General features: G+C 39.1%; 2 protein-coding genes across 3 annotated transcripts in view; one reads left to right on the top strand and one right to left on the bottom strand.

Annotated features, from left to right (window-relative positions):
• Positions 1–12,862, top strand: part of COPB2 (COPI coat complex subunit beta 2) — a 32,385-nt gene extending 19,523 nt beyond the window's left edge. The window contains exons 11-22 of the mRNA XM_004037743.5: positions 908–996; positions 1,085–1,191; positions 2,169–2,312; positions 3,309–3,439; positions 3,679–3,886; positions 7,938–8,048; positions 9,167–9,381; positions 11,083–11,175; positions 11,267–11,447; positions 11,633–11,701; positions 12,179–12,250; positions 12,495–12,862. Of these exons, the coding sequence (XP_004037791.1) occupies positions 908–996; positions 1,085–1,191; positions 2,169–2,312; positions 3,309–3,439; positions 3,679–3,886; positions 7,938–8,048; positions 9,167–9,381; positions 11,083–11,175; positions 11,267–11,447; positions 11,633–11,701; positions 12,179–12,250; positions 12,495–12,590 (1,516 nt within the window). The 3' untranslated portion in view covers positions 12,591–12,862. The remainder of the gene's footprint in view (positions 1–907; positions 997–1,084; positions 1,192–2,168; positions 2,313–3,308; positions 3,440–3,678; positions 3,887–7,937; positions 8,049–9,166; positions 9,382–11,082; positions 11,176–11,266; positions 11,448–11,632; positions 11,702–12,178; positions 12,251–12,494) is intronic.
• A 450-nt stretch (positions 12,863–13,312) lies between these two features.
• On the bottom strand, positions 13,313–26,434 carry MRPS22 (mitochondrial ribosomal protein S22). Of its 2 annotated transcripts, none has more exons than XM_004037746.5 (8): positions 26,196–26,434; positions 23,417–23,583; positions 22,135–22,299; positions 20,144–20,287; positions 19,405–19,488; positions 17,672–17,817; positions 14,656–14,764; positions 13,313–13,534 (listed from the first exon to the last, which is right to left on the bottom strand). In XM_004037746.5, exons 1-8 carry the CDS (start codon positions 26,365–26,367, stop codon positions 13,439–13,441), a joined length of 1,083 nt encoding a protein of 360 aa, XP_004037794.4. In that variant the 5' UTR covers positions 26,368–26,434; the 3' UTR covers positions 13,313–13,438. The 2 variants fall into 2 exon arrangements, with proteins under 2 accessions (XP_004037794.4, XP_018879066.3); XM_019023521.4 differs by having other exon boundaries at positions 23,417–23,580; positions 26,196–26,401.
• Between the last annotated feature and the right edge of the window lie 995 nt (positions 26,435–27,429).

Genomic DNA, 27,429 nt, shown 5'->3' with positions numbered 1-27,429 from the left:
TCCAAAAATATTAAGTGGAAAAGTCCAGAAATAAACAACTCGTAAGTTTTAAATTGCCCAGTGTTCTGAGTTGCATGGTGAAATCTTGAGCCATCCTACCTGGGACGTGAATCATCGCTTTGTCTAGCATATCCACATTGTATATGCTGCCCACCTCTTACATTATAGGAAAAAACATAGTGTATATAGGGTTCAGTACTATCTGAGGTTTCAGGCATCCATTGGGGCTTAGAACGTATCCCCCATGGATAAGGGAGGACTACTGTTCATGTCAGTAGATTTGGGCAAATGTATGTAATCTGTAACCACTAACACAATCAAATTATAGAACATTTCTATCATCCCCGCAAAATCCCCTTGTCTCCATTAACAGTCTGTCCATACCCCCCATCCACCCATTCCCCAGTCCCAGGCAAACACTGATGAGTGCCTTTTGTCACTATATAGATTAGAGTTGTCTTTGGAGTTTCATATAAATGGAATCATACAGTATGTACTCTTGAGTCTGGCATCTTTTGTTCAGTATAATGTTTTTGAGATTCATCCATATTCTTGCCTGGATCAGTAATTGGTTTATTTATTTGCAGAGTAGCATTCCATTATATGAATATACGATAATTTGTTTAATCATTCACCTATTGTGGACATTTGGGTCATTTTCGGTTTCTAAAGTGGTTTGTAAGCCCTAGTAATTCATGTCATACACAGTATAAAACCCTTTCATCATTTGTCCAACTGTAAGGAGTTCTCTGATCTCTTGGGAAAACAGTACATCAGATAATCTTCAAATATTTATTTTATATTTTTGCATAATTACTGAAAAATATTTGAAGATATTTCCAACATTTGGTAGAATTATGATTTAGTATATAACATGTTAATGTTTGCCTTCCCTTTTTTCTCTCAGGTATGCAATAAGAGAGAGCAACAGCATTGTAAAGATATTTAAGAACTTTAAGGAAAAAAAATCATTTAAACCAGATTTTGGAGCAGAAAGTGAGTGTGATCTACGTATGATACATTTTTAAATTCTTTGTAATGGCTCAAAAATGCCTAAGCAAAACTCTTTTTATGTTCCCTTTAGGTATCTACGGCGGCTTCTTATTGGGAGTCAGATCTGTAAATGGCTTAGCCTTCTACGACTGGGACAATACAGAACTCATACGAAGAATTGAAATTCAGCCCAAACATGTGAGTTTCCCCTCCATTGTTGTTTTTGGAATATTTATTTTTGTGATGAGTTCTGGGTCCCTAAGGCCAAGAAGTGTCTTTTGTACCCTGCTCTCCCTCTTCAATTATCAAAAGCCATTTAAAATATAAAACAGCACTTAGAATTTAAATAACTTCTTATACTTTTGAAATACACATTGTCTACGGCCTCATTAGGATACAACAATCCTGATTTTCTGAGCAACTGGAGGTAAGTGGCAGTGCCATTTTGACAGGAAAAAAGCATGCTTTGAGAACAAGAAGTCAGAGAATTCTTGACTTGGAAATGCCTTCTTCCACATAGTTCAGAAAACCTTTTCATACATTTTGATGATAGCTGCTTGAACTTGAGGTGACCATCTCCAGTGACAAAGTGTTTACCTTTAGAACTGCTCGCTGCTTTGACAGTTTTCACTGTCAGGAGATTATCTTTGGAAACAAACCAGCTTTTCTGGGGTCTGGTTCTAGAGCACGCATCCTCAGTGGGTGTAAACATTGACTTGGGGGCTTACTCTTTATGAATAAAGCATAGCTATACATATGTATATGCATTATATATGTATATCTGTGGTATTAAAATTTCATTGGGGGAGGTGATTAGAAAAATGTCCAGAAAGACTTCTAGGGAGGGTGGGTGAAAATGAAAAAAATAAAATAAAAAAGGTGATAAACACTGTTCTAGAGCAAGAGGGAATAGGCTACTGGTCCTCTGTGTAGCACATTCAGTGTTTACTGACAGCTCTCCTTTCCTGTCTCCTTTTGGTTTTTCCATTGCTAGGCTAAATAGCATAGCCACATAATAGCTGGCCACCCTCCCAAATAATGCCACATAAAATTGTTAAGTGAATACTTATCATCTTGATATAAGAAGGTAAATGTTGTAAGAAACCAAGTATGTGCAGTTTGTCATATCCATTCAGAAATCCAAATCAGTTGTCTATGATTTTGTTGTGTTGCAGATTTTCTGGTCTGACTCTGGAGAGCTAGTCTGTATTGCTACTGAGGAATCATTTTTTATCCTTAAGTATCTGTCAGAAAAAGTCTTGGCTGCACAGGAAACACATGAGGGAGTTACTGAAGATGGCATTGAAGATGCCTTTGAGGTAATTGCATCAGCACAACTTTCGCTTTCAGCTTTGTTTTTAAATGATTTATATTCTTACAACAGACTTTACTGATTTTAACATTTCGTTATAAATTAGGTGTAGGGAGACAGCATTTAAGGATTTCTGGTGAAATGTGAAAAATTAAAATCGTAACTCATAGATCAAAATTTAAAATAAATATGTTTAAAAGAAATTTGTACTTTGATTTTAAGAATTCTTTAGACTTACTTTGATATCTTTCAGTAAAGAAATTATAGTTGTTTTGGTCCTAAGACTAGTTAGTCAGTGATTTAAATGAGCTCCCAAATGGTAAATCATTTATTGTGCAGATGTCCTAGATTTTGTGAAATACTTAATATTTCATTGTCATGTTATGAAGGGTCTAAGTTTAGATCAGTATTCTTTTATATCATGATTTTGACCCAACAATGAGATTTCACATTACAAATACTAATCTAGGAATCTGTTCTGTGTTTTGTTTTGTTTTTTTTTCTGTTTTGAGCCTAAGGGTTATATTGAGTAGGAATCTGTTCTTAAATGAAGAAAGAAATTCCAGCGGGGTACAGTGGCTCACACCTATAATCCCAGCATTTTGGGAGGCCGAGGTGGGCAGATCACTTGAGGTCAGGAGTCTAAGACCAGCCTGGCCAGCATGGTGAAACCCTGTCTCTACGAAAAACATAAGAATTAGCCAGGCATGGTGGCGGGCGCCTGTAATCCCAGATACTTGGGAGGCTGAGGCAGGAGAATCTCTTGAATCCGGGAGGTAGAAGTTGGCAGTGAGCAGAGGTTATGCCACTGTACTACAGCCTGGGCAACAGAGACTTCATCTCAAAAAAAAAAAATTCCAAGGAAAATTTTTTTTTTCTAGAAATAGGAAGGATTTTACTTTGCATTCCTTATTCTGCCATATCACCCTCAGATATATTCAGCTTTTTATTGAGAGATTTCTGATGTTGGATAAAGTAATTGTCTTTATTTTTCTTTCTGCAGGTTCTTGGTGAGATTCAGGAAATTGTGAAAACAGGGCTTTGGGTAGGCGATTGCTTCATTTACACAAGTTCTGTGAACAGATTAAATTATTATGTTGGAGGAGAAATAGTCACCATTGCCCACTTGGACAGGTACCTGAGTATCATTTTGCATTTGTCCTAAATTTTAAAGTGTGTTTAGAAAAATCTGTTGCTGGCTTGTAGCAATGATAGGCTGATTTTTCAGTGTTATAGTTTTAGTAGGTTGCCTGTTGTTAACCAGAATTGTGTCAATCAAATGGGAAGGTTTTGAGTAAGAGGGAGATTGGCGGGGTGTGTGTTTGTGTAATTGCAGATTTGAATTTCTAACTTGGTTTCTGTTTCTTTTATAGGACGATGTATCTCCTAGGCTACATTCCTAAAGACAACAGGCTTTATCTGGGGGATAAAGAATTGAACATCGTTAGCTATTCCCTGCTGGTTTCAGTCCTGGAATACCAGACAGCTGTCATGCGGAGGGACTTTAGCATGGCTGATAAGGTCCTTCCTACCATTCCAAAAGAACAGAGGACCAGAGTTGCACACTTTTTGGAAAAGCAGGTAAGAGGTTTTGTCTTTTTCTTTTTGTTTTTTAAAACTTGCAATTTGAAAGCAAATTAGTATGGAGTTGAAAAACTTTATTTCTTAATTGCCAACTGATTTCCTGTGGCAATAGAATTTCTCCTGTGAGTTTAAGGCACTTATTACAGCACATGATACACCCTTCTTACACTCTTCCTTCTCCTTTCTCAGTGCCCCCTTTAAATGTTGGAGGTGATTTTCAGTCTTCCTTTTCTGTGCACCTCTTTTCCAGTCTCCTGATATTTTCATTTCTACACTGCATTTTTAGCTTTATCCCATCTGCTTTTTAAAAAAAAATGATTAAAATACATATAAAATGTACCATGACATGACTTTTTCTTATGTAGTGTTTTTTAAGCAAAGTTACATATGTGCAAAGCATAAAGTAAGTTTTGCAAAGCTTAAGAAAAAAATCAGCCCTCCCTCCTTTTTGCTTCCTACTCCCTAGAGGTAATTATTTTATCTAATTCTTTTGGTATTTATTTCCATATCTCTAAGCAACTTGAGGTATAGCAGTTTCTTCATTTCTTAGCTTTAGGCATTTCTTGTGACTTCCCCCTCTGTAGAAGATGAGAATTTCGCCTTCTTTCATTCCCCTGCGTCTACCACATATATGCCACTTTCCTATCCTTTATCTCTCAGAATAGTTCTAATTTTGATTGATCACTACTCAAATGTTTACATTATTATGGCTATGTAATCACTGCTCACAGGTGAACATGTAGCATATTATCTAGCTTTCCTTTCCTGCAATTGTTTGTTTTCCCTAGAGTTTATAATTGTCTTTTTCCCCCCTTTGCTTAATTTTCTATGTACCTGTGGTTAATTCTCCCTGGACTTTGCTGGTTCTCCAGAGTTCCTGAAGATCTCCTTTCAGTTTGCTTTGTCTCCTTCAGACTGCACTGGTTTTCCTGCTCTCATCATGGATTTCCCCTCACCATCATGTTGGGGCTTCCTTTGCTTCTGTCCTGTTGGATCCATTGTTTCTTATACCCCTATCTCCTTTCCTGCTTTGCTCCCTCATTTTAGGGGAACATGCCCTTCAGCAATTTCCTGAGAAAAGGGTTGTTAATGGGAGATAAATTGTTTTGTGACTTTGAATATCTGAAAGTGCCATTGTTCTACCCTAAAACATATTCGACCATTTAACTGGTATATAATTGTTGGACGTAATTTTCTCTCAGAATTTTGAAGGCATTGTTCCATTGCCTTGTAGTTATTGTTGAAGTCTAAAGCCATTTTTATTCCTCATTCTTAGTACATGACCTGGTTTTTCTCTGTGGAAACTTTCTGAATGTCGTCTCTGTTGTACTGAAATGTTATAATCATGGTAGGCCTTGGTAGGAATCAGTTTTCATTAATTCTGCCAGTTATTAGATGAGCTTTTTTAATGGGAAACTTATGTCCTACATTTCTGAAGGATTTTCATGAATCGTTCTATGGTGATATCCTTCGTTTTCTGTATTCTGTCTTTCTGGAATTGTTCATGTTGTATGTCCTGCACTGATTTTCCTATTCTCTTTTAAAATCTTATTGTTTATAGATAAAAGTTTCTCGTATCTTTCTACAGATATGAATGATATATTTCTGTTTTTAGATTTTGAAGTTTTCTCTTCCCCCTATATGGTATGCTTCCTTCACGTTCCTTTTATTGCTTCATTTTGATCTGCATCTTTGCTGTTAGTGATTTTCGTCAAGTATCTGATGTCCTTGGGCCCTCATTTAAGAGTGAAGGTACAAGAAACAGATCAGAAGGTCTGAATTTGTGGGTGGGGCATATTGGGTTTGGATTTCACAATATCTGGTGTGGTTGGCCCATTTGATTAGGGAGTCTCAATGTCAGTATCTTTAGCCAATGAATTTTTGATGACTTTCCATTTATGTAATGAATTTAACAAGCACTTAACAATGTGCTAGGCACTGTTCCTGCTGACATGTAGCCTTCATGGAGTTGACATTTTAGTATTTTTAAGTCTTTTCCCTTGGGCTCAGTAGATTTTACTGAAAAGCTCCCCAGTCACCATCATTTTGGGGTCTCAGTAGAAGATACCTTGGAGTCTCAGTATTTAATATTTCATTGAGTCTGTGTATCCATTTTCATAATCTCCTGTCTTCCTTTGATACTCTGTACTTTTTCCTCCAAGTGTGCTTGGAATCTCCTGGTCTGGAGACTCTTTAGTTTGTCCTCTCCAAAGAATAAACCTGTCGTCTTTGTCATGAGGTGGGAGAGGGGAGGTGAGAGAGGGGAGGTGGGAGAGGGGAGCAGATCTAGAGTTTCTAAATGCTTTTAGGGCAGTTTGTTTGTTTTTAGCCCTACCATTCATGAGACACACTGGGTGTAAATCACATTGTTTCTATGCTGTTCTCACTCCTGATTTAGGATCTGTTTTCTCTACTGTTTTAACAAAATGTTTATATTCCTCCGCCAGCTTTCCAGCTTCCAAACTTTTGTTACTGTTTCCTCTCCCTTTCTGTGTGTCCTTGGGAGCTTATGCCTTTAAAAAAAAAAAATCCTTTTAGTGTGATTTTATTAGTAGTAGGGAATTAGCAGAAAACAAAAGTATATATATTTAGTCCGCCTCATTTCATGTGTTTTGCCCTTGGCTGTATCTGACTAGTTCCAGAGATCTTCCATCCTCCACTCTTGGGTTTTATGTTATCTATATCAATGCTAGTGGAAAAAAAGTAACTCCGGTTATTTAGAATGCCTTATTTACATCGTATTCATGGATGGATCGGGGCGGGTTGGCAGCCTGTATAAGCTGAGAAGTTAAAACATTTCAAACTTGATGATAAAACCATCCTGAAGATATAGCCAGACAGAACCCTAAAGCTGTCCAGCTTCTCAATCTTGACTATCCCATAAATGAGCATTCTCCCTCAGTCTGGTGAAGAGGTAAACTATCCCTGAGCTTTTTGTGTAACACATTACATCCCTAGAGCTAAAAATGACCCCATCAGTAGTGTTTGTCTTGAAGGAGAAGCTAATTTAATAATTACAGTAGTTGATTTAAAACAGTGGTCCCCAACCTTTTTGGCACCAGGGACCAGTTTCGTGGCAGATAGACAATTTTTCCACAGATGGGAAGGGGGTACATTTCAGGATGAAACTGTTCCACCTCAGATCGTCAGGCATTAAGAGTCTCATAAAGAGCACGGAACCTAGATCCATCACATGCACAGTTCACAATAGGGTTCATGCTCCTATGAGAATCTAATGCCATTACAGGCGGAGTTTAGGCCATAATGCTCACTCACTCACCCACCCACTGCTCACCCTCTGCTGTGCGGCCTGATTCCTAACAGGCCACAGACTGGTTGTTTGGGAGACCCCTGGTTTAAAAGCTTGTTCTTAATGCCTTAATGGAGCATGGGAAGGAAATTTTAGACTTCCTGTCTTTTGGATACTTGCTGAGGAACTGGACTTGAGACCAACAATAAAGGAATAGGTAATGACACCTAATTGGTGACTGGACCTGAATACACAATGTTTGCTATGACCTACAGATGACAGAAAGTTGGAAGGTTTTATATTTGACTCCCGTTTCTTTGGCCATTTACTGCTAATAGTCTCATCTGCAAAATGAGGGGTTGGACTAGATGATCTCTACTTCCCAGCCTAGTTGAGTAGATTACCAACGCTAAGTTTACACTGCTGTGCCTAGTTTTCTTCTTTTGAAATGATTCTTGTTTAGTCAACTTTGCAAAATTCCTTTCTGACATATGTTTATATTTACATTTCCAGTTTTACTGGTTACTTGAGTTTAACATTAGCCAGCTTCCATTATCCTAATAAACAGTAAGAATTCTGTCACTGAATATTTTATCTGCCAGGTTTGTTCTTACCACTTCCTTTAATGACTCCTTAATTATTCCATCTTCTTATTAAATAGTGGGGTTTCTAGTTTGAGAGGGAAATGATTTGCTCTGTGAATGTGTGTACACTGTATATGTGTGTATATATATATATATAAAACATACATACATTTTTGTATGCATAAATATATATAATTTTTAAAAATCTGTTTAGGGCTTCAAGCAGCAAGCTCTTACAGTATCCACAGATCCTGAGCATCGTTTTGAGCTTGCTCTTCAGCTTGGAGAGTTAAAAATTGCATACCAGTTAGCAGTGGAAGCAGAGGTATGTACTAATTCATGATTTTTCATAACTGATGGAAAAGTCAGTAGGTACTTCTATGTGTTTGGTGTAATGTTTTGTTATTAAAGTTTTCCCAAATGCAAATTAGTGGCTCATTTTGTTGAAGTTATTGTCTCTCTCTTATCTTTTTAAAAGATGTATTATGTTAAACTTTGCATAAGTTAAATTGATTACATTGGAGATATTCTTAGCACTCTAATTTGTTTTAAGAAAAATTGTTTTCATATCTTATGTGAGCTCTATTTTGCAAGATAAGAAAAGATGTAAAATAGTATGTAAACTAGTCTGGAGAGCCTAAGAGTACAGACATAGCAGTTATTTGCCAATGTCTGAAACTAACTAAAAATATGTTGGTTTTGAAAGACAGCCCAACCCCCTCATCTTTTGGTGTTGAATAGAGCAGGCAGTCAGAGAAGGACAGTGCTGCCTTGGTGGCACTCACCTTCAGCAGCAGATGCTCTTAGCACATCTGGTCTAAATGTTTGAGCTAAATGAGCTGTTCAGGGAGGCTCAAGTGGGAGAAATGTTAATACCATTTTTGTAATGATATTTTTATAGATCTTTGTATATTGAGGCTCCCAATTGTTGTTTCAGACTGGCATTTACTGGTAAATTAATTTCAGATGTGCAAAATAAATTTTAGCTACATTAAGATCATCTAAACATGCAGCATTTTGAGTTCTGAAAAGCTACAAGTGAGACATAATATTATTGTGAAATATTTAAAGACGTAGTTTTGTACGCTTTCAAAAAAGTGATTGATATTAAATCACTTGTTAAAATAATTGCAGTCTAATTGCCTTAAAACTCCAGTGAGATGGTTTTACTTTCCCTGTGTAATTATAAGATAAAAGTATAATGGGTTGACGATAATTATTTGCACATCATTAAAATTGATTTGTGTTTAAATTCATTTTGTATACATGAATAATTTCCATTTCCTTACTGTACATTTTGCAATGCCATTCTTATTTTGATAGAGCCAACTTAACAAACACAGCTCTTTTTATAAACATTGTCTGCACAGTTAACAGAATAATGTTGGAAATGTAAATGCTTATTTCTAAAGATATTTTAACTTGGAAACTCTTTTCTTACAGTCAGAACAGAAGTGGAAACAACTTGCTGAACTTGCCATTAGTAAATGTCAGTTTGGCCTAGCCCAGGAGTGCCTGCATCATGCACAGGATTATGGGGGCCTGCTGCTTTTGGCCACTGCCTCTGGAAATGCTAATATGGTGAACAAGCTAGCAGAGGGTGCGGAGAGAGATGGCAAAAATAATGTGGCATTCATGAGCTACTTTTTACAGGGCAAGTGAGTATTAATTTAAAAGATTAATTAATTCTACACTGAGGATGGTTTTTGGAGAGGGAAGTGAAGAATGAACCCTGGAGAGAACTGATGAATGGCCAAATGGTATTGAATAGACGGGGCAGTCAGAGCAGGACAGTGCTGCCTTGGTGGCACTCACCTTCAGCAAGGGATGCCCTTAGCACATCTGATCTAAATGTTTGAGCTAAATGAGCTGTTCAGGGAGGCTCAAGTGGGAGAAATGTTAAACACCTTCTTCAACAGCCCTGCCAGTTAATGGTGGAAGCATTTTATGATTGCAGGAGGCTATTGAGCTGCTCTAGTAGGTACCTGAAGGGCAGGTGATTTTACCCAAATTGGATAATTTTAATCCATTTATGGCAAGAACAAAAGGGGATAAGTATGCCACTTACTTGTAGATTTGAGCCCACTATAAAGCATAAAGATGTCTCATATTTTTAAGTCTAACCAAGTTAGCATAAACCAAATCATTTGGACGTTAGTTGGCAGTATTATGAAATAAAACACAAAAGTATTCTTTCCTTTTTTTTTTGAGATGGAATCTCACTCTGTTGCCCAGGCTGGAGTGCAGTGGCATGATCTCGGCTAATTGCAGCCTCTGTCTCCCTCGTTCAAGCCCTTCTCCTGCCTTAGCCTCCCAAGTAGCTGGGATTACAGGCATGCGCCACCACACCCGGCTTGTGTTTTTAATAGAGATGGGGTCTCACCATGTTGGCCAGGCTGGTCTCAAACTCCTGACCTCAAATGATCCGCCTGCCTCGTCCTCCCAAAGTGCTGGGATTATAGGTGTGAGCCACCACGCCCAGCCCGAAAGTATTCTTTAACCTTCCCCTACATACTGATTTTTTTTTTTTTTACAATCCCATACTTTGCCATATAACTTTGAACGTGCACCCCATTGTATGTATGTGAATGTATTTATGAATTTATATACCTGTAAGAATAGACCCTATTCCTTATCCATAATTCAAAAATCCAAAAATATTCTGAAAAGTTATAACTGTTTTGATGGCAAGACCTGAGCTGAACTGCTTTAGTATTTTTAGTTGCTTTTATACCAACTTGGTACATTTTTATTGCATTTAACATTCCTATGTAAGTTATTGCAGTATTAATGTTTGTGGCTTTTTCATGCTGAGGATGTGAGGTAATACATAGTATACATACTGTATCACCTTTCGAAAATCCAAAAAATTCTGAATTCTGAAACATATTGTCCACATCATAAAACTTGCACAGAAAAAAAATGAAATTAAAATAGAAGAAAAAATAAGACACTATGGTATTCTGCTGGGCACCACTGGCTTGTCTGGCCCTTCCCATGTTGGAGACACTGCCCTAGATATTTGTCTTGTGGAACTGAATTTCTGCTGGCATATATCCTTATGCCTTTAAAATTTGCTAATCTAACCGGCCTTAACTCCTCTTGAAAAGCCCCTTTAGGGTCTTAGGAATTATAATAATTAAGTAGATTCAAAGTAGTCAGGAAAGCTGTCTTATCCCTCATACCCTTGCAGTGTGTTGATTATCTAACAACCATTAAAAGACAAGTGACAGAAATGAGATGTATGTGTGAAGATTGGGGAGATTTTTGGCTTTGTAACACTAAATTTACTTTGTGTTAAGTACCCATTATTATAGTGTTTATTCTTGGTAACAGTACCTCTCCTTTTTAATGTTTAGGGTTGATGCCTGCCTAGAGCTCTTAATTAGAACTGGACGGCTGCCAGAAGCTGCCTTCTTGGCCCGAACTTACTTACCCAGTCAGGTTTCAAGGTACAGACTTTTAATTTTAGGAAGAAATGTTTCCAATAAAAAGAGAGCACATTTACTTAGTCTCTCTTTGGTTCCATGATGTCTATAATAGGGTAGTGAAACTCTGGAGAGAGAATCTCTCAAAAGTCAATCAGAAAGCAGCAGAATCCCTTGCTGACCCAACAGAGTATGAAAACCTGTTCCCTGGATTAAAAGAAGCCTTTGTTGTTGAAGAATGGGTGAAGGAAACACATGCTGATCTGTGGCCAGCCAAACAATACCCACTTGTCACGGTGAGTGGCCAGGATGTCAAGCTTCATTTATTGTAACTACAGGGTGGAAGTACATTCAGGACTTCAGATTTTGAACTGCTGTCTTCTTTTAAAATTAAGAGCTGATATCTGGGATTTAGGCCAAGTTCATAGGTAAATTATGATTTCAGAATATCTCATTTCATCATTGCTTTATTCTCTGATAGCCAAATGAAGAGAGAAATGTCATGGAAGAGGGAAAAGACTTTCAGCCCTCAAGATCTACAGCTCAACAGGTCAGTAGAGCACTTCATGTGATAAATTTGGCTGAGATGGTTCACTTTTTTTTTTTTTTTTTTTTTTTGAGACAGAGTTTCGCTCCATTGCCCTGGCTGGAGTGCAGTGGCGCGATCTAGGCTCACTGCAAGCTCTGCCTCCCAGGTTCACGCCATTCTCCTGCCTCAGCCTCCCGAGTAGCTGGGGTAATTACAGGTGCCCATCACCGGCCCGGCTAATTTTTTTGTATTTTTATTCGAGACAGGGTTTCACTGCATTAGCCAGGATGGTCTCGATCTCCTGACCTCATGATCCACCCGCTTCGGCCTCCCAAAGTGCTGGGATTACAGGCGTGAGCCACTGTGCCCGGCTGAGATGGTTCACTTTTAAACATCATCTCCCACTTCCTAATTCTGATCATCCTTTTCTTGGGGGAAAACTTTAAATTCCCGAGTAAATTCCCTTGTCTTCATATATATCTTCACTTGTGGTTTCAGGAACTTGATGGGAAACCTGCTTCTCCTACTCCGGTTATTGTGGCCTCCCACACAGCCAACAAAGAAGAAAAGGTAGGTCAGACATCATACTCAAACCTCCCTCTACCCCATCATCTTCCTCCCCATCAATATCTGGAGGATACATAGGCCTCTGTGGTTTAAGTGACATCAGTTTCAGAGCAGGGGCTTTGAAATGGGAAGATGCTCTTTTTGACTATTAAGAAAATCTTAGTTCTCACTTTGAATCATGAACCCACGGATAACTTTCCTTTAACAGTACTGTAAAACTTAATTACCCTCTTCCTTTTGTCTGCAGGGTTTACTCGAACTAGAAGTAGATTTGGATAATTTGGAATTAGAAGATATGGACACAACAGATATCAATCTGGATGAAGATATTTTGGATGATTGACTGTAATGCTTTCCATTTACCTGACTAAACAGATCATTATTATATATAGGTATTGATTGCTACCCTGACCACAGTGCTTTGGACTATGAGAAACTTCTTAGATTTTTATATGTAAATGCTGTGGACCACTGGGAGCACAATGCCCACATCATCTTAAGAAGAGTTTATGTGCAGCATTTAAATCACTGTGTTTTCCTTGTTAACTAAAACAGACATGGGCTTTGATTTTTTTCATCCTATTAGACCATATCTCATAAAACCTTTTGAATTAATGAAGGTGCTTGTTTCCTTTCTCAATAATGAAAATAGGCTTCTAGTTTTAGAAGGCTGAGCCGAAACTACACCTTGCCTAGGGATCAGCCCCACTGTCTTTTCTTTGTATAACTAAATCTGCATTTTCAAATGTTGTCAATCACATTTTTCTTAGAGCTGAATATCCAGGCTGTAATTCTCTAAACCCTTTTTCTTGACCTCATTGCATCATTCCACAGGTCTTGCCCCGATTTTGTCTAGCAGCTACCCATTTCTGGAGTCAGGATGTGAAACCTCTGTTCCTCTGACCTCATTAAGCTGGGGGTCTATCTAAATTAACGTTTGCCCTATTTGGTAACACAAAAACACACCAGACTTTTTAACCGTACGCTCATCTAACATGATTTGAGAAATTCATAATCAGGCACTCAAATATCCTTGTAGCCTACGAAAAGTGAGTAGGGTAATAATTTTTGCTTTGTAGGGAGAACTACAAATTGATACCTTTTAATCTGGCCATTTTTTAACATTTAGCTTAATATTAACAGAGAAATGTAGTCAGTATTTAGTAAAATAAATGTATTTTTAAAATATTTTTAGGAAGCTGCAGAATGGCGACTGAGTGCTTCTTGATAAGTTTGCAGTGTTAGTTCTATATAGGCTCCCTTCTGTGCTTCTGTTTTTGCAAAGACCTGTTTAAATTAAAAAAAATTTTTAAACAATAAGACATATATGCTATTTATAAAGTTTTTCAGTTTTAAGACATCATTAGCATTTCTGTAGTAGCAAAGAGTCCTACTTAAAAAGGTCTTTCAAATTTCACAATTTTTTCCCCGATTATACAATAATAAACACACATGGACAGAAAAACAATACCCAACACATTTCAAGCAATACTAATTCTAAACACCAGAAGTATCCAATTAAGACCCTGACATTGTATTAATATTAATACTTCCTTCGAGATCAAAACAAAAACCATTAGGTTAGAGAGAAATCTGGAGGCTAAGAGTTACCAAACTAACTTTTCACTTTAAAGAATATTTTCTCCAAAAACATTGTGCTTTATCAGGTTCATAAAGAAAATCAGTACTGTAGTTTCTCTCTACTCTTCCTAGGATGTCATCACAGGTCGTTTCCTTAGCTTTGCAGCATGCAAACAGTATTACTAGGATAGAAGCCAGTTCCACGAAACCACGTATATTCTGAGCATTAGAAGAGATGAAATTAATTATACAATCTCCTCCCCTTCCCTTCCTGAAAATATCATCTCAACTCTCAGCACTTACAGATAAATGTATATAAGCCCATGGTTTTGAGAGGTATGCAGCTCCAAAATGACAATACAGCTAAGGCTTGATGATATACAAGCATCACACTCTCCACTTCTTGACACATGCCCATTTCCCCCGATGTGATGTGACCACACAAAGACAGGAAGCTGCTCTGGGGGACATGTGCTACTTAGTCCTCTACCCTGTCCTGTTGGTGGCTTGAACACCTCAGATGCAGCTCAGCCCTTCCAGTGCTCCAAAGAACAAAGGGGCTACTCCCTGCACTGTTGGAACTTCTCTGGACTCCAGCTGCTAGCACCGCATCACTCAACCTACTTTACTGCACTTTACCCCCCTCCCCTGTCTGTTTCTATTGTCCAGGCTGAAGAAATATGGGGACAAATCATACTGATGTTTTCAAGACCACAGATGTCCCATATTCACAAATCTGTTTAGTTACCATTAATTATGACCCAATTCTGAATTTTTCCCAGCTCAATTACCACCACAAAACAACCAATATGAAAAAAAAACTTTACCTTGATTAAATTTATTCCCTCAGCAGCCTGATCCTTGGCCCCTTGAGCCGACTGGCCGTCTGGATGGAGCACGTGATACAGCTGGACCAAGTTGGTTGCATCATCGATTCTGAGAATGAAAGGGTTTAATGTTATCTAGGGGTTTTCTTCATTTGATTCACAGTCCTATAAAAGTGTGTGCCAACTTCAAACTAAATTACATTTCAGACTTTCCTCAGGCTGGAGGGATTGGGGAAGGACCTTCAGTTTTACAGTTTCAAAAGCATTTTCAGGAAAATTGACTAATTTAGGCCTCACACCAACTCCGTGAGGCAGCTAGGGCAGGAGTCACTGCAGGAAGTGTCCAATTTATGAAAGTGAATATATTCCAAATGTGGCTATATTCTTTTTGGAAAAAGAGCACCATTTCTCACAGAAACAGCATTCCTAATGGTAGATAAATTTCCAGGCCAGCTTACTTCACCAGCATGTAATAGTCTAATCCAACTCAGAGGACAGAAACATAGCTTCATCCCACATAAGCAGGAGGGTGGTGGTCACAGGGATCTCAAAGTCACTTGCCTCTAAGTGACATTTGCTAACAGACAAATGCCTCTACAAGAGGCCCCCTAAGATTCCAAGGAAAGACTTTCAGGCCACCAGACTATTCACAGGAACGCATTAGTAAAATAGCATCCTAGTGAAGCAAATTTGAAATTATACACACACATCAGACAAAAAGGAAAATCAGGTTCTACATCAGCAATCTGTCTAACTTCAGCATCACACAACTACCTATGAAGAAGACAGAACAAGAATTCAGTTCTTCGGGTCTGTACTTCTCAGAAATGTATAAACAATTTTTATCAACATTAAAACTGTCCTAGCAAAACCAAACAATCACTATCTTTTCACACAGCTGACACTTTCCCACCATTTGCCATCTCATCGCTGGAGGGCACAGAAAAACGACACTCAAAATGCTTGTGCTTTTGAGGCTCTGCTATATACACTAAGTGAACTACTGGCTTCCAGTTGGGAATGGAGGGCTGAGGACACCCTAATTCAGTGCTTCCGCAGCTAGCACTCTTCAGCCTTCCCTGCGTTCCCCTTACCTGAGCTGGGGGATGAAGAGCAGGGTGACAGTGGGAGTAAGTACAGAATTCCTCAAGCCTTGGTAGCCTTAGAGAAATGCTCTGGGCTTATACTGAGGCTCATCTACCCTAAAGGCCATCTCTCAGGAAAACAGAGCTGTTGTATCATAAAGCTTTTCAGGGGGAAAAAAATAAAAAATGTTCATCACAAATCTATTGTGCTTGTTATAATCTAACAAAGTCCACTAAATGTAGTAACGAAATGTCTCCCCAATAAAAAATTAAGATTCCATTTGGAGCTTAGGCATGTGGCCTTATAAAGAGCTTAACTGGATTGCTACCTGTTGGTATGTTCAGGGCTTCATTAGGTTCATGCTTAAGTATAATGCCTGTGCCTCACAGAACAATTTAAATTTAGCTTAACACCCCACCCATACTTAAAGAGCAAATAAATTATACTTCGAAAAGATTTTAAAATAATCTCAATATAAAAACCAACAGTGGGAACTGAGTCTGGAATAAATGTGTGCAGAATCCTAATTCTTTTCTGAGCTCCATTCAGTGAGGATATGCACCCTCTACTGTCCAGCCTGTGGTTTGCAGTAAGCTCACTCTTCTGTTCAGAATGACCACAGGAGGGCCTTTACCTAGGAATAGCAGGAAAAGCTAAGTAAGTACTCAAACTTCCCTCCCAGTAAGCATGAATTGCTTCAGATGTAAAGCTTACATGTGATGAGTAATACTATAATATCATACATTAATATATCCTAATAAACTTTAATTTTCAAACATTTCTGCGTTGCTCTAATTTTTTTAAGAACATACTGTTTTAATAATAAAACAATTTCAGAATGATTAAACTCAAGAAACTTTATAAGTGGAAAATTCATTCATAGGAGATAATGTACATAAAGACAAGTCACTTGAGCATCCCCATCACCACCAGCCCCCAATTATGGGGTATGAAGGTATATTTCTGCCCTCTGATTTTTATTACACTACATATGCTGGTGAAATGGGCTAGCCTGGAAATCATCATCATTAGGAATATTGTTTCTATGAGAAATGATGCCCTTTTTCCAAGTATGGGCTGTATTTTATTCTGAAAATAAGTTCTGTGGAACTTTCAGTTCCACATGCCTTACCTTTGTGTATATGGTTTGTATTACATGTTAGGATACTCTGCGAGTCAAAAACTAACAGTCTGAAGGTGGCAATAATCTCAAAACTGTCTTGTAGTTCAGACTTGAGTCCAGCAAGGGCTTTTTGTGGAAAGTTGACTTTCTTACTACACCCATGCTGCTTCCTTGTCATTTTGGCCTTCCTAAATCAACTGATAGAAAGATGCTCAAAAACTATTTTCTCTTCAGTTTTATCACAAGTTGTATTATTATTTCCAGCTAGAAGCCTGGGAGCACACCAGCTTGATGCTAAAATACAACAGGTATTTTTTGTTTCATGCTACTCTGAAAAGAAGCTAACTTTTTCATGCCTTAAAAATCTTGCAAAAGCAAGGGATATCAAAAGTATTTTCATAAGTTAAAGGATGGTGTTTACTGAAAAGCCCTAGAAATAGTTCTACCAGAAAACAACCACAGAGCTTATTTCTACTTCTTTACATTTCCTATTTAATCCCCCTTTCGGTATCTGGAAAGTTCAGCAACCCAGGAGCATTGGTGAGCTCAGGATAAGTTAATATTGAGGGTTTACAGTACAGATCCAAAGCCACTTACTCTTTCAAGAGAAAGTAAGTGGCTTACTTACACTTTATATAAAAGCAAAAACTAGGAGAGCTAGGTTATACTAAAAGAACAAATCCATAAACTGAGGTAAGCAAGTACTAGACAGTACACTGTTATCACTGGAAAAATACCATAGCTTAAATACAGATGAACTGTTAGAGCAATAAGAATGATTCTTTCACTTACTAAGATCATACTTACAAATCTCTCTGAATCTGGTCAATCAGCAAACCATCAATCTTTTTATTATTTACAAAATACCACACCATTCCACCAAAGTATCTTGTTGAACGTAAAAGGTCATATTTTCCACGTTTATCTATATCTTCGTAGGTCTTGTGATGAACCTATCCACATAAAATGCAACTCTTCAGAAACATGAAAATAAGAAGTATGCAGCATTATTCAACGTACACTGATTAGCATGAGTGCTGCCCAAGCAAGTAAAACCAGGTCTTCTTACAGTTGCCTCCATATCATTAACAAATTGGTATGATTTAAACCATTCCTAGTACAACCCACCTTAGGTGGGAAGGAGGATTCTATTAAGAAAGAATTTTGGCCAGGCACAGTGGCTCATGCCTATAATCCCAACACTTTGGGAAGCTGAGGTGGGAGGACTGCTTGAGCAGTCCTCATCTCTAGGAAAATTTTTTAAAAAATTAGCTGGGCATGGCAGGCCACAGAATAAGACCCTGTCTTTAAAAAAATAAAAAGAGAAGAATTTGTCTAAATGACAGCAAGTCTGTGCCTTCTCCACTCTAGAAGTATGTGGCAGCCTGAAGCAAAATACCAAACATTTATAGCCATATTAAGTACTTTTTGGCAGGCCAACTACAATTTATTAAGCACCGATTATGCATATAGAGACCACTGGAAATAATGTAGCACTCACTTCTTGGTCACTATGGGAGAAAAGAAATCAAGTATTTTTTCACTACTCTCCCTTTCCCCTATCCCTCCCCCCCATCAACTACCCTATTCTACCAACTAGCCCATTCCATCTTATTAACTAAAAGTCCTTCAGTCCTCCTTCCAGATTGATCTTCCTAAATGAAGGTTCTGATGGGGGCATTCCTCTGTTCAAAAGGCTTTCAAAGGTCTGCTGACTGAATTCCAGATTCCTCAGCCTAGCATCTGAGGTCACCTACGATGTGGCTACATCCACCTTCCTAACTTAATCTTTAATCACTCCCCTACATATACATGGCATATATAAGCAAACCAGATCACTGGCCGTTTCTCAAGCCTCCTTTTTTCCTGCCTGTTGCTTATACTGTTCTCTCTACCTGAAACACCTCACCCAGCTCCACCTGCCACAACATTTCCTGCACTTCTAGAACCCTCCTTAACACCCCTATGAAGGCTTTCTTCAAAGAATTTGTAATCTTCTCTTAGTGTCTAGCATTTTAGGCCTGAGGAGATAATTATTTGTATACTTACTAGCACCTTTCCCCACAGCCATATCCGGACTGCTGGCTTTGGCACAGCATACTCTATCCTAGTTCGTGGCATCACCTATACTACCCAAGATAATACCTTACACATAGAAGGTACTAATGAATACTTACTGAGCTGTAAGACAAACACACTGTACTTCAGCAAAATTTTAGTAAATAATTTGATTCCTATATGGTAAACTGAAAAGAGAATAGGCTTTGTCATCAAACTTGGGTCCTAACCCTACCACTTAGTAGCTATGCAACTTTCAGCAAGCTACTTAACTCTACAAGCTTAAATTCCCTCATCTTTAATCAAGGGTTGTTGTGATTATAAAATATATATCTGGCACACATCTGTACTCAATAGATTTTCAGGTATTTCTCTTCCCTTTCCCCTGTATCAAAACTTACAACGAAATTCATTGAGCTAGATTAAAAATCTTACTCATAACCATACTTAAGCCTATATTTTAGAAACTAAAATATACTCACCTTGATATACTCTGTGGAATCTGGCTCAAACTGGGCAAAGCAGAGATTGAGGACATCAACATGCCTGTCCTGGCTATACATAGTCTAAAATCACACAGCAGAGTTAGCATCACATGAGAACACTGAAGTTCAGCACCTGTCCTGATGTCATGACAGGCCTGCCCACCCACATACTGGCCACTCTGTGCTCCTCAAGAAGCATAAAGAAATAACACAGGCTTTGTAATTGTCACACCTAGATTCAAATTCCAGCTAAGCCAATTATAAGAGAACCCTAGTACAACCCATCTTGGGTGGTAAGGAGGATTCTATTAAGAAAGAAGTCGGCCAGGCGTGGTGGCTCACGCCTGTAATCCCAGCACTTTGGGAGTCGGATTGGGGGGGGGGGGGTGCGAATCCCGAGGTCAGGAGTTCAAGACCAGCCTGGCCAACATGGTGAAACCCCGTCTCTACTAAAAATACAAAAATTAGCCAAGCGTGGTGGCGGGCGCCTGTAATCCCAGCTACTCATGAGGCTGAGGCAGAAGAATCACTTGAAACCAGAAGGTGGAGGTTGCAGTGAGCTGAGATCCCGCCACTGCACTTCAGCCTGGGCAAAAGGAGCGAAACTCCATTTCAAAAAAAAAAAAAAGTCAAGTTATCATTAGAAATGTTTATCTGGATCAAGGCACAAAGCCAACTGGTTCTACAAATAAATCATCATCACTGGCTCTAAAACATAAAACCTAAGTCACCTTACCCTAAGATTTTCTTCCTTGAAAATTATTGGTGTCAAAATTTTACGACCTTCTTTTGGGAAATAAACTTGTATCACTCGATCCCGTTCTTCCCAAGAGGCTTTGCGTAGTGTGCCACTTGGTTCTCTGACGACAATAAAACGCTCCTAAAATAGAAAAACATAATCAAGGATGCGTTTGTGAGGACGTATTTTTAGTTCCTGTGTCCCACTAAGGCCATTATAAGAATAATTTGCAATCAACAATATAAAATGCAATCATGCATATGAGATCAATGATAATTTTAAACCTCAAAGACTTGGCAAGGTTTGATATTTCCTTCACTAATCACTGCTGTGCATCTGACAATCAGAAATCTAAAATGAAAGTATTCAGTAAGTACCAACTGTGGTGCTAATGTGAGTTCGATACGAAAAAAGCTGAGATTCATCTATATCCATTTTAGAGGAAAGAAGTGCTATGACCTTTCCAAACTTTCATTTCTCTATCCCAAAGTCTCATCTAAACAGATTTTACTACTTTATGATCTATGTTTAAAGTCCTTGGGATAAAAAGAACAAACCCAAGAATGAGGAGTCTTACTTCTACACTTTTATGATTTCTCATATTGGCATTAGACATAAACATGTCTGAGAGGCTGTCTGGTCCAACTGTCTCTGGTCACTTCGATCTTCCAACTGCCAACTCCCAGGCCATGGGATCACTTCCTCCTCTAAATTCTACCTACTTTTTATACCATTCAACTGGAAATTTACCCCGGACAAGATTTTTGGCATCCCTCAGATATTGTTATATAACTGGAAAAGGGCAGGAAATGTGGATTATAATTTTTTGCAATACCGGGAGTGGCATACATGGAGCTTCGCACATTGCTGATAATTGATACACACCTGATTAATGTATAAATTAACCAAACAGTACTGACTCTCAAGTTTTTAGAGGTGTAGGAGTCTCTAAATGTGTTCTGAAGATAACATAGTTAAAACTTCCGTCAACACTGCCAATCGAAAAAAAAAAAAGCACATGCCAACATAATACAATTTTTCCTCAGAAGGATTTTGGTAATTTGAGAAACCTTTCTCCTTTCTCCTTTTCAAGTTATAAAATGCTTCCCAACCAACCTGCATAGCACTGCAAACATATATTAAAGCATCACAAAACAAAAACTGTAATTAAAATTGAAACTCTGTGACTCATGTTCATTATGTCAAATATACAGATGGCTGGTGTTGAACATAGCTCAAATCGTTTTCTAACCATAATCATGTATAATAAAATATTAATATGGAGTGAACCTTCTCCCAAACTCAGCATTCTATAGTGTTCTAATGTATTCTGTGGGCTGAATTGTAAACTATTCTCTTTTTATTCTTTACTTGCAAAGGCTCAAATACAAAGCTTACATATTTCTAAAATGCCAGAGTGTTCTTTTAAATTTGCAATCAAGTAAAGAGGAGCCAGAGAATAACAATCACAACAGAAGAAGTGGTGATGCCTGAAAATTATCTGAGAAACATCTGTCATTCTTACTGAAAACTCTGGAAAGCGAAAATCCTTTATGATGTCTGAGTTTCTTGGCATCATCAAGGAATTTATAAGACAGAAACATTCTATCTTCTCAAAAAGCTTCAGCTAAAGAAATCCATCTAACTTAGGCGAAAAGAGTCTCCTGCTTCCATTGCCTTGTAGATTTTTGTCCATTTGTGGTTTGGGATGGGTTTCTGTCTGTATCTGTGTACTCCTTGTTCTGCCTCAGCACATCTGGAATCTGGAAAATACTGTGCCTATTATCTGCTGAGAAATGGTAACATCATGATGTGGGGCTGGTCTGCATTTCTCATCCCTCATATAGTATATCTTCCAGAAGGGTCTCACCCAGTCAGAGGAAATCTGGTTTGGACGCATCAGAGACAGCCAGGTCACATCATCTCTCAAGCCCTTCTCCACATGGTATTTCAAAGAAAGATCATTTTGCAATTAGACATATACTCACCCGGTGTGGTATGCTATATGATATATCAGTAAACACATATTTGGTTGTTTCTGTTCCTTCCAAAATCTTATCTTCAGCTAACACATCATTTATTGGTACTCGCTCTTCCAGAACTGGTGGCATTTTTAATCGTACTTTAGCTGCCTCAACTGCCTGTCTTGTAGCCTAATGAAAGAAAATATTTATTAAGGAAAGCCACAAGGTTACATAATATAAGGATCATCTGACAAAAGCACACACTAATAAAAAAATGCAAAAACCTGCAAAGAAAAGAAGGTGTAGCCACAAATCAGTGAGTAAAAAGCCAAACCTGGACTTGTGAGCCCTGGCCTTTGCCTCTGCGATGTGGCTGAGACCACCAGCTATAGACTCAACCATTATCAAAACCACAAAGGCATGCTCTGAGACAAAGCCAGGCTGCAAAAGCTGCTTGAAACAGAATAAAAGAATGCAGTTTTTGGGTGCTTACTATGTGCCAGATAGTGTTCAAATAGTCTAAATGTATTTGGCTGATTTAATGGCCTCAATTACCTTATGAGTTAGGTGCAATTGTTATCATCTCCATTTTACAGAAGAAAAAAGAGGCATACAGATGTTAAGTAAATTGCTAGAAAATTGCAACACTGGTATTTGAACCTAGACAACCCAACTTCAAAGCCCATTCTCTTAACCATTGACTACATTGCTTCATGCCATACTGTTAAAAGCAGTTACCTCTAGGAGGTGAAAAGATGGACTTTTACTCTTCATGTAATCTACTACTGGAGAGAGATATATATATTTTGCTGACTATAAATTACTTTTGAATCAGAAAGACGAGTATTAATGCTTTACGTATTCATACATCAAAGTGTTTTCCACGCAGCACTCAGTACCCATGGTACTGAGGAGGACACTGGTGCCTGGAAAACATGCTGTTTCCATGCAGGATCTCACAATCTCCCCAAAGCTTCAGCCCCAAGGCAGATCACAGTAGATGTTTCTCCAGGAAGGAAGCTGGAGCAGGCAGAAAAAAGGAGGGGTGCTCAGGCTGCCTTGAGAGGAGAGAGGATACTCTCTGAACACCCAGACCTGATCCATATGCCCTAGTCTGCTCAATTCCAGCCATGCTCCCTGCCCCTCTCTGGCAGCCTACTCACATTTCTTTTCTCAGTTCTATGCCTGGTATTACCTTTCACTAGTGCCTATGGAAGAATAGCTATAAGCATCTGGAGGGGCCTCTAGAAATGTTGTTTAAACCCTTAAAGAAAGGTATTCTAACAATATTCCTGCATTCACGTACCTCTTCCAACTGTGCCTGAGTCATTAGCTTATAGGTTGGTGGCTTCAGTTCTTGTATAGCTGGCTTAAAAGTCTTCTGCAAGTTCAAGCCTGTCATTTTCGTGAGTATGCTTTGAACTTCCTCATCCATAAATGTAGGTTTCTTGGTCTCTGGGCTACCAGATTCTGCTAAAATGGACTTTAGTAAATAAGAAGCTGACAAAAATGACAAGCTAACAAGACCTCTAAATAGAAAAGTCAGTTAACAATAAAAAGCATTAGCACAATGTCTACCTTGGCACTGCAAAATGCTAATACCTATGAGATGCATTCATTCATTTCTTCATTTACGATTTACTGAGCACTCATTATGATGAGGAGATAGACTCGGTCTCTGCCAAAAGGACAGACTACTAGAGGAAGTAACAGTAATAAAGTAATTAATGTAATAACTGTAATGGTTGCTGCCACTTACAGAGTTGTCTCCTATATGGCAGGTATAACACACATTTTCAGGAATGCTTATAACCACTCACAAAATAGGTACTGATAAACCCAATTTTATAAATGAGGATGCTGAAGCCTATCCAAAGACAACTAGCTATTAAGTGATAGAGTCAAAATTTAAACCAAGGTTTGTCTGGTTCTGGATCCTAGATGGTTTCCAATTTATCATAGTGCTCCTCGGTATAAGTGGGAGGTGTGGGGAGACATAATGTGAGAGGTATGGTATACAGGAGAGGTACGGGGCTTGGGTGATTGCAGAGGAAGAAACTAAGCATAGCCTGGACTAGGGATGGGCATGACAGGGTCAAAGAAAGCGTCCCAAGAGCCTCATCACGGCAGAGAAAAAAGGGAGGGAAAGTCTAGGCTAAGAGATTGCAGCTAGGAAAGAGGCTTGGTTCACTGGACATGATACTGAAGAGGCCGTGTGTTATCATGGAAGAGCCTTTGACATAAGCAGAGAATCAAATCTTAGCTCAGCCTCATGCAGTTTGCTTATTGCTTTGCCTAACTTCTACTTCCATTTCCATTAGCAAAAAAGAAAGAAAAAGCCATTTGTTCCTAGTCACCTCTTCTTCTCCTATAAACTGGTATCCCTACAGATTCTGAACGATGTCCTTTTCTCCCTTCTCAGATTCTTACTCGATGATTTCTCCTATCCTGCCACGACTTCAATTACCTTTATATGCCAGAAACTCTAAAATCTGAATCTCCTGCCAAGATCACCTTCCATCCAATTACTCAACCTCTCTCATGTACTTGAATACTGCCAAGTCAGAACCCATCAACTTTCCCTTGTCTCAAACCTGCATTTTCTGTTCCCTATCTCAGCATCATCCAGTAGGCCATACAGGCCAGAAATCTTACAGCCATTCCTAAATTCTCCCTGATCCTCCAGATCTAGCCAATAGCAGTAGTAATAACAACAACGGTAATCAAATAGCTGTAGTAATAATAACAGTAATTATAAGAGCTACCATTTATTAGCTATTTACTACATGCCAATACTGACTGAGCTAAGTACTTTACACACTCAGCCCATTTAATACTCACAACAACCCATGAGGTAAACACGAAGATTATCCCAATTTTACAAAAAAAAAAAAAAAAAAGAAAAAAAAAAAACACCACTGGCTAGTCAAGGCTATCCTCATCTCTTGCATCAGCCTCCCTTTCTCCATTCTGGCCCCACTACAGACCATTCTCCACAGAGCAACCAGAGTAATCTCTTTAAAATGTAATCAAGATTACTCCCAAGCTTAAAATTCACGAATGGCTTCCAACCTCATTTAGAAAAAAAGTTAAGGTGGTCTGCTTACCTACACTATGTCTCTCACTAAGTGTTGTGCTCTATGAAGACCAGACCTTGTCTTATACTCATCTCTGGCACCCAGGGTTCCTCAGGGTATCCAGCACACAGCAAGTGCTCAGCACTACTCTCTCCTCAGTCTCACCCATTCACTCACCTTTAGTTACCATTTTTACTCCGATGTTCCTCACTTTATATTTAACTCCACACTGAACAGTTGACTCTTAAAGTCACCTCAAATTTAATGTGTCCCAAATAGGTTTAATTCCGCCTCCTTTCCCATCTCCTGATCTCATCTACTTCTGCACTACCCCCGCCCCCAAAATAACGGTTCCAACAATTAATTAATCTTCTTCATCTTGGTGTAAATGGGACAACCCTCTATTCCAATCAAAAACTTAAGAAACAATCTTAATTTGTCCCTTTAAACTCATATCCAAAGCCTTAATCAAGCCTTATCAATCCTACGTCCAAAATGGGTTCCCAAATATCTGTGCTCAGTCTCATTTCTGGACATCTGCTACTGTCCCCTATGCTTGAGAAGCTTCTTGCTTTCTCCTTAGCATGGCTAACCAGATCTCAGCTTTGGTCATATTTGCCAGGAACCCTTCCCTGACCTTCCAACCTAGTTTGAGTGCCTCTCCTGTGTGCGTCCCCTATAACAACCCGGGTCACACTGCACTGCCAATTCCCCATGGACATGAGTTCCCACAGGGAAATGTCTGTGTCAGTCTTAGTTTGCCATATCCCACAGAGCTTAGCACAGTGCTCTGCAAGGAGCGGAACTCAGGCACTGTAGCTGAGTGAGTGAACGAATGAACAGATATGCAGGTGATGACAAACTCTACAGGTACAGAAGGAAGACAGCTGAATCTGAGGAAGCGCTAGGATACGTGTCGCGGGGGCTATCGCGTGGTTTTCGCCTGCCAGAAACAGGATCTACGTCTCCCAGAAGAACGCCCCAGCGAAAGTCCGGAAGGTCACTTACCGGCCTCGGAGCTGAACCGGCGGCGTGGCAGCCCCATCTCGAAAGAGCAAGGTAGCGGTTGGAGCAGGCCACCGTGCCAGGGCTGGATTCGAGCCCGGAAACAGACCCGTTCCACGCCCGGAGAACTCCTCAAGAGGCTCCACAGCAATACAGTTGTTCTGAGGGGCGCCATGATTATCAGAGGCCACTTGCGCCGGAAGTGGTTGGGAAGGATTTCCGAGTCACACCCAGTTCTTGCAGCACTCTGGGAAATGTAGTCTAGTTAAAGGCGGAAAGGCCGGAAGTCTTCCGGGCCCTTATAGATTGTTTCTTCTAAACTACTTATTCACAAGTAGACGGTGTTTATGTCCTTCCCTATGCATAAAGTTAAAACTTACACCTTTTTGCCTATATGCTCTTTTTCCTACCCGTTTCCATCGTTCTAAATAACAAATTTCCGGCCAGGCGCCGTGGCTCACGCCTGTAATCCCAGCAGTTTGGGAGGCCAAGGCGGGCGGATCACCTGAGGTCAGGAGTTCGAGATCAGCCTGGCCAACATGGTGAAACCCCCGTCTCTACTAAAAATATAAAAATTAGCCAAGCACGGTGGCGGGCGCCTGTACCAGGAGAATCGCTTGAACCGAGGAGGCAAAGGTTGCATTGAGCCAAGATCGTGCCATTGCACTCCAGCCTGAGCAACAAAGCAAGACTCCATCTCAAATAAACAAACAAACAAACACTCTAGCCTGGGTGACAGAGTGAGACTCTTGTCTCAAATAAATACATAATTTATGTATTCCACTTCCTGCCCAAACCTTCTCCCCCATCCTCAGGTTTAAATCCAACTACTTCTTAAATTTCTCCATCCACACTGCTCACATGCACCCTAAATCTAACTCCTGACTCCAAGCCCTGATTACCACCACCACCACTGCCACTGCCAATTCATACACCTGATTCTCTGTCTCAACACTTATTCCTTTCCTTTATAGCCCATTTTATAATCTGTTATTTTGCTCTTTATCTGCTTATTTCTTTTTCTCACCCCATGAAGACAGTGACTCTACATATTTTATTGCAATATCACCTAGCCTAGTACATCTACGTGCACAGCAAACTTTTGTTGAATAAATGAATGAATGATTAAATGATTCTTTACATTTTTTGCAACTATCCAGGATGTGCAGGTCTTATCCTTCTCTAGACTATAGATTGGTGCCTGTGCTAAGCACTTATCCCAAGGCCTGGCAAAACA

Source organism: Gorilla gorilla, chromosome 2 (genome assembly GCF_029281585.2).
Source record: "Gorilla gorilla gorilla isolate KB3781 chromosome 2, NHGRI_mGorGor1-v2.1_pri, whole genome shotgun sequence".
Lineage (NCBI taxonomy): Eukaryota > Metazoa > Chordata > Mammalia > Primates > Hominidae > Gorilla > Gorilla gorilla.
This window is presented reverse-complemented; position numbering and strand designations above follow the sequence as displayed.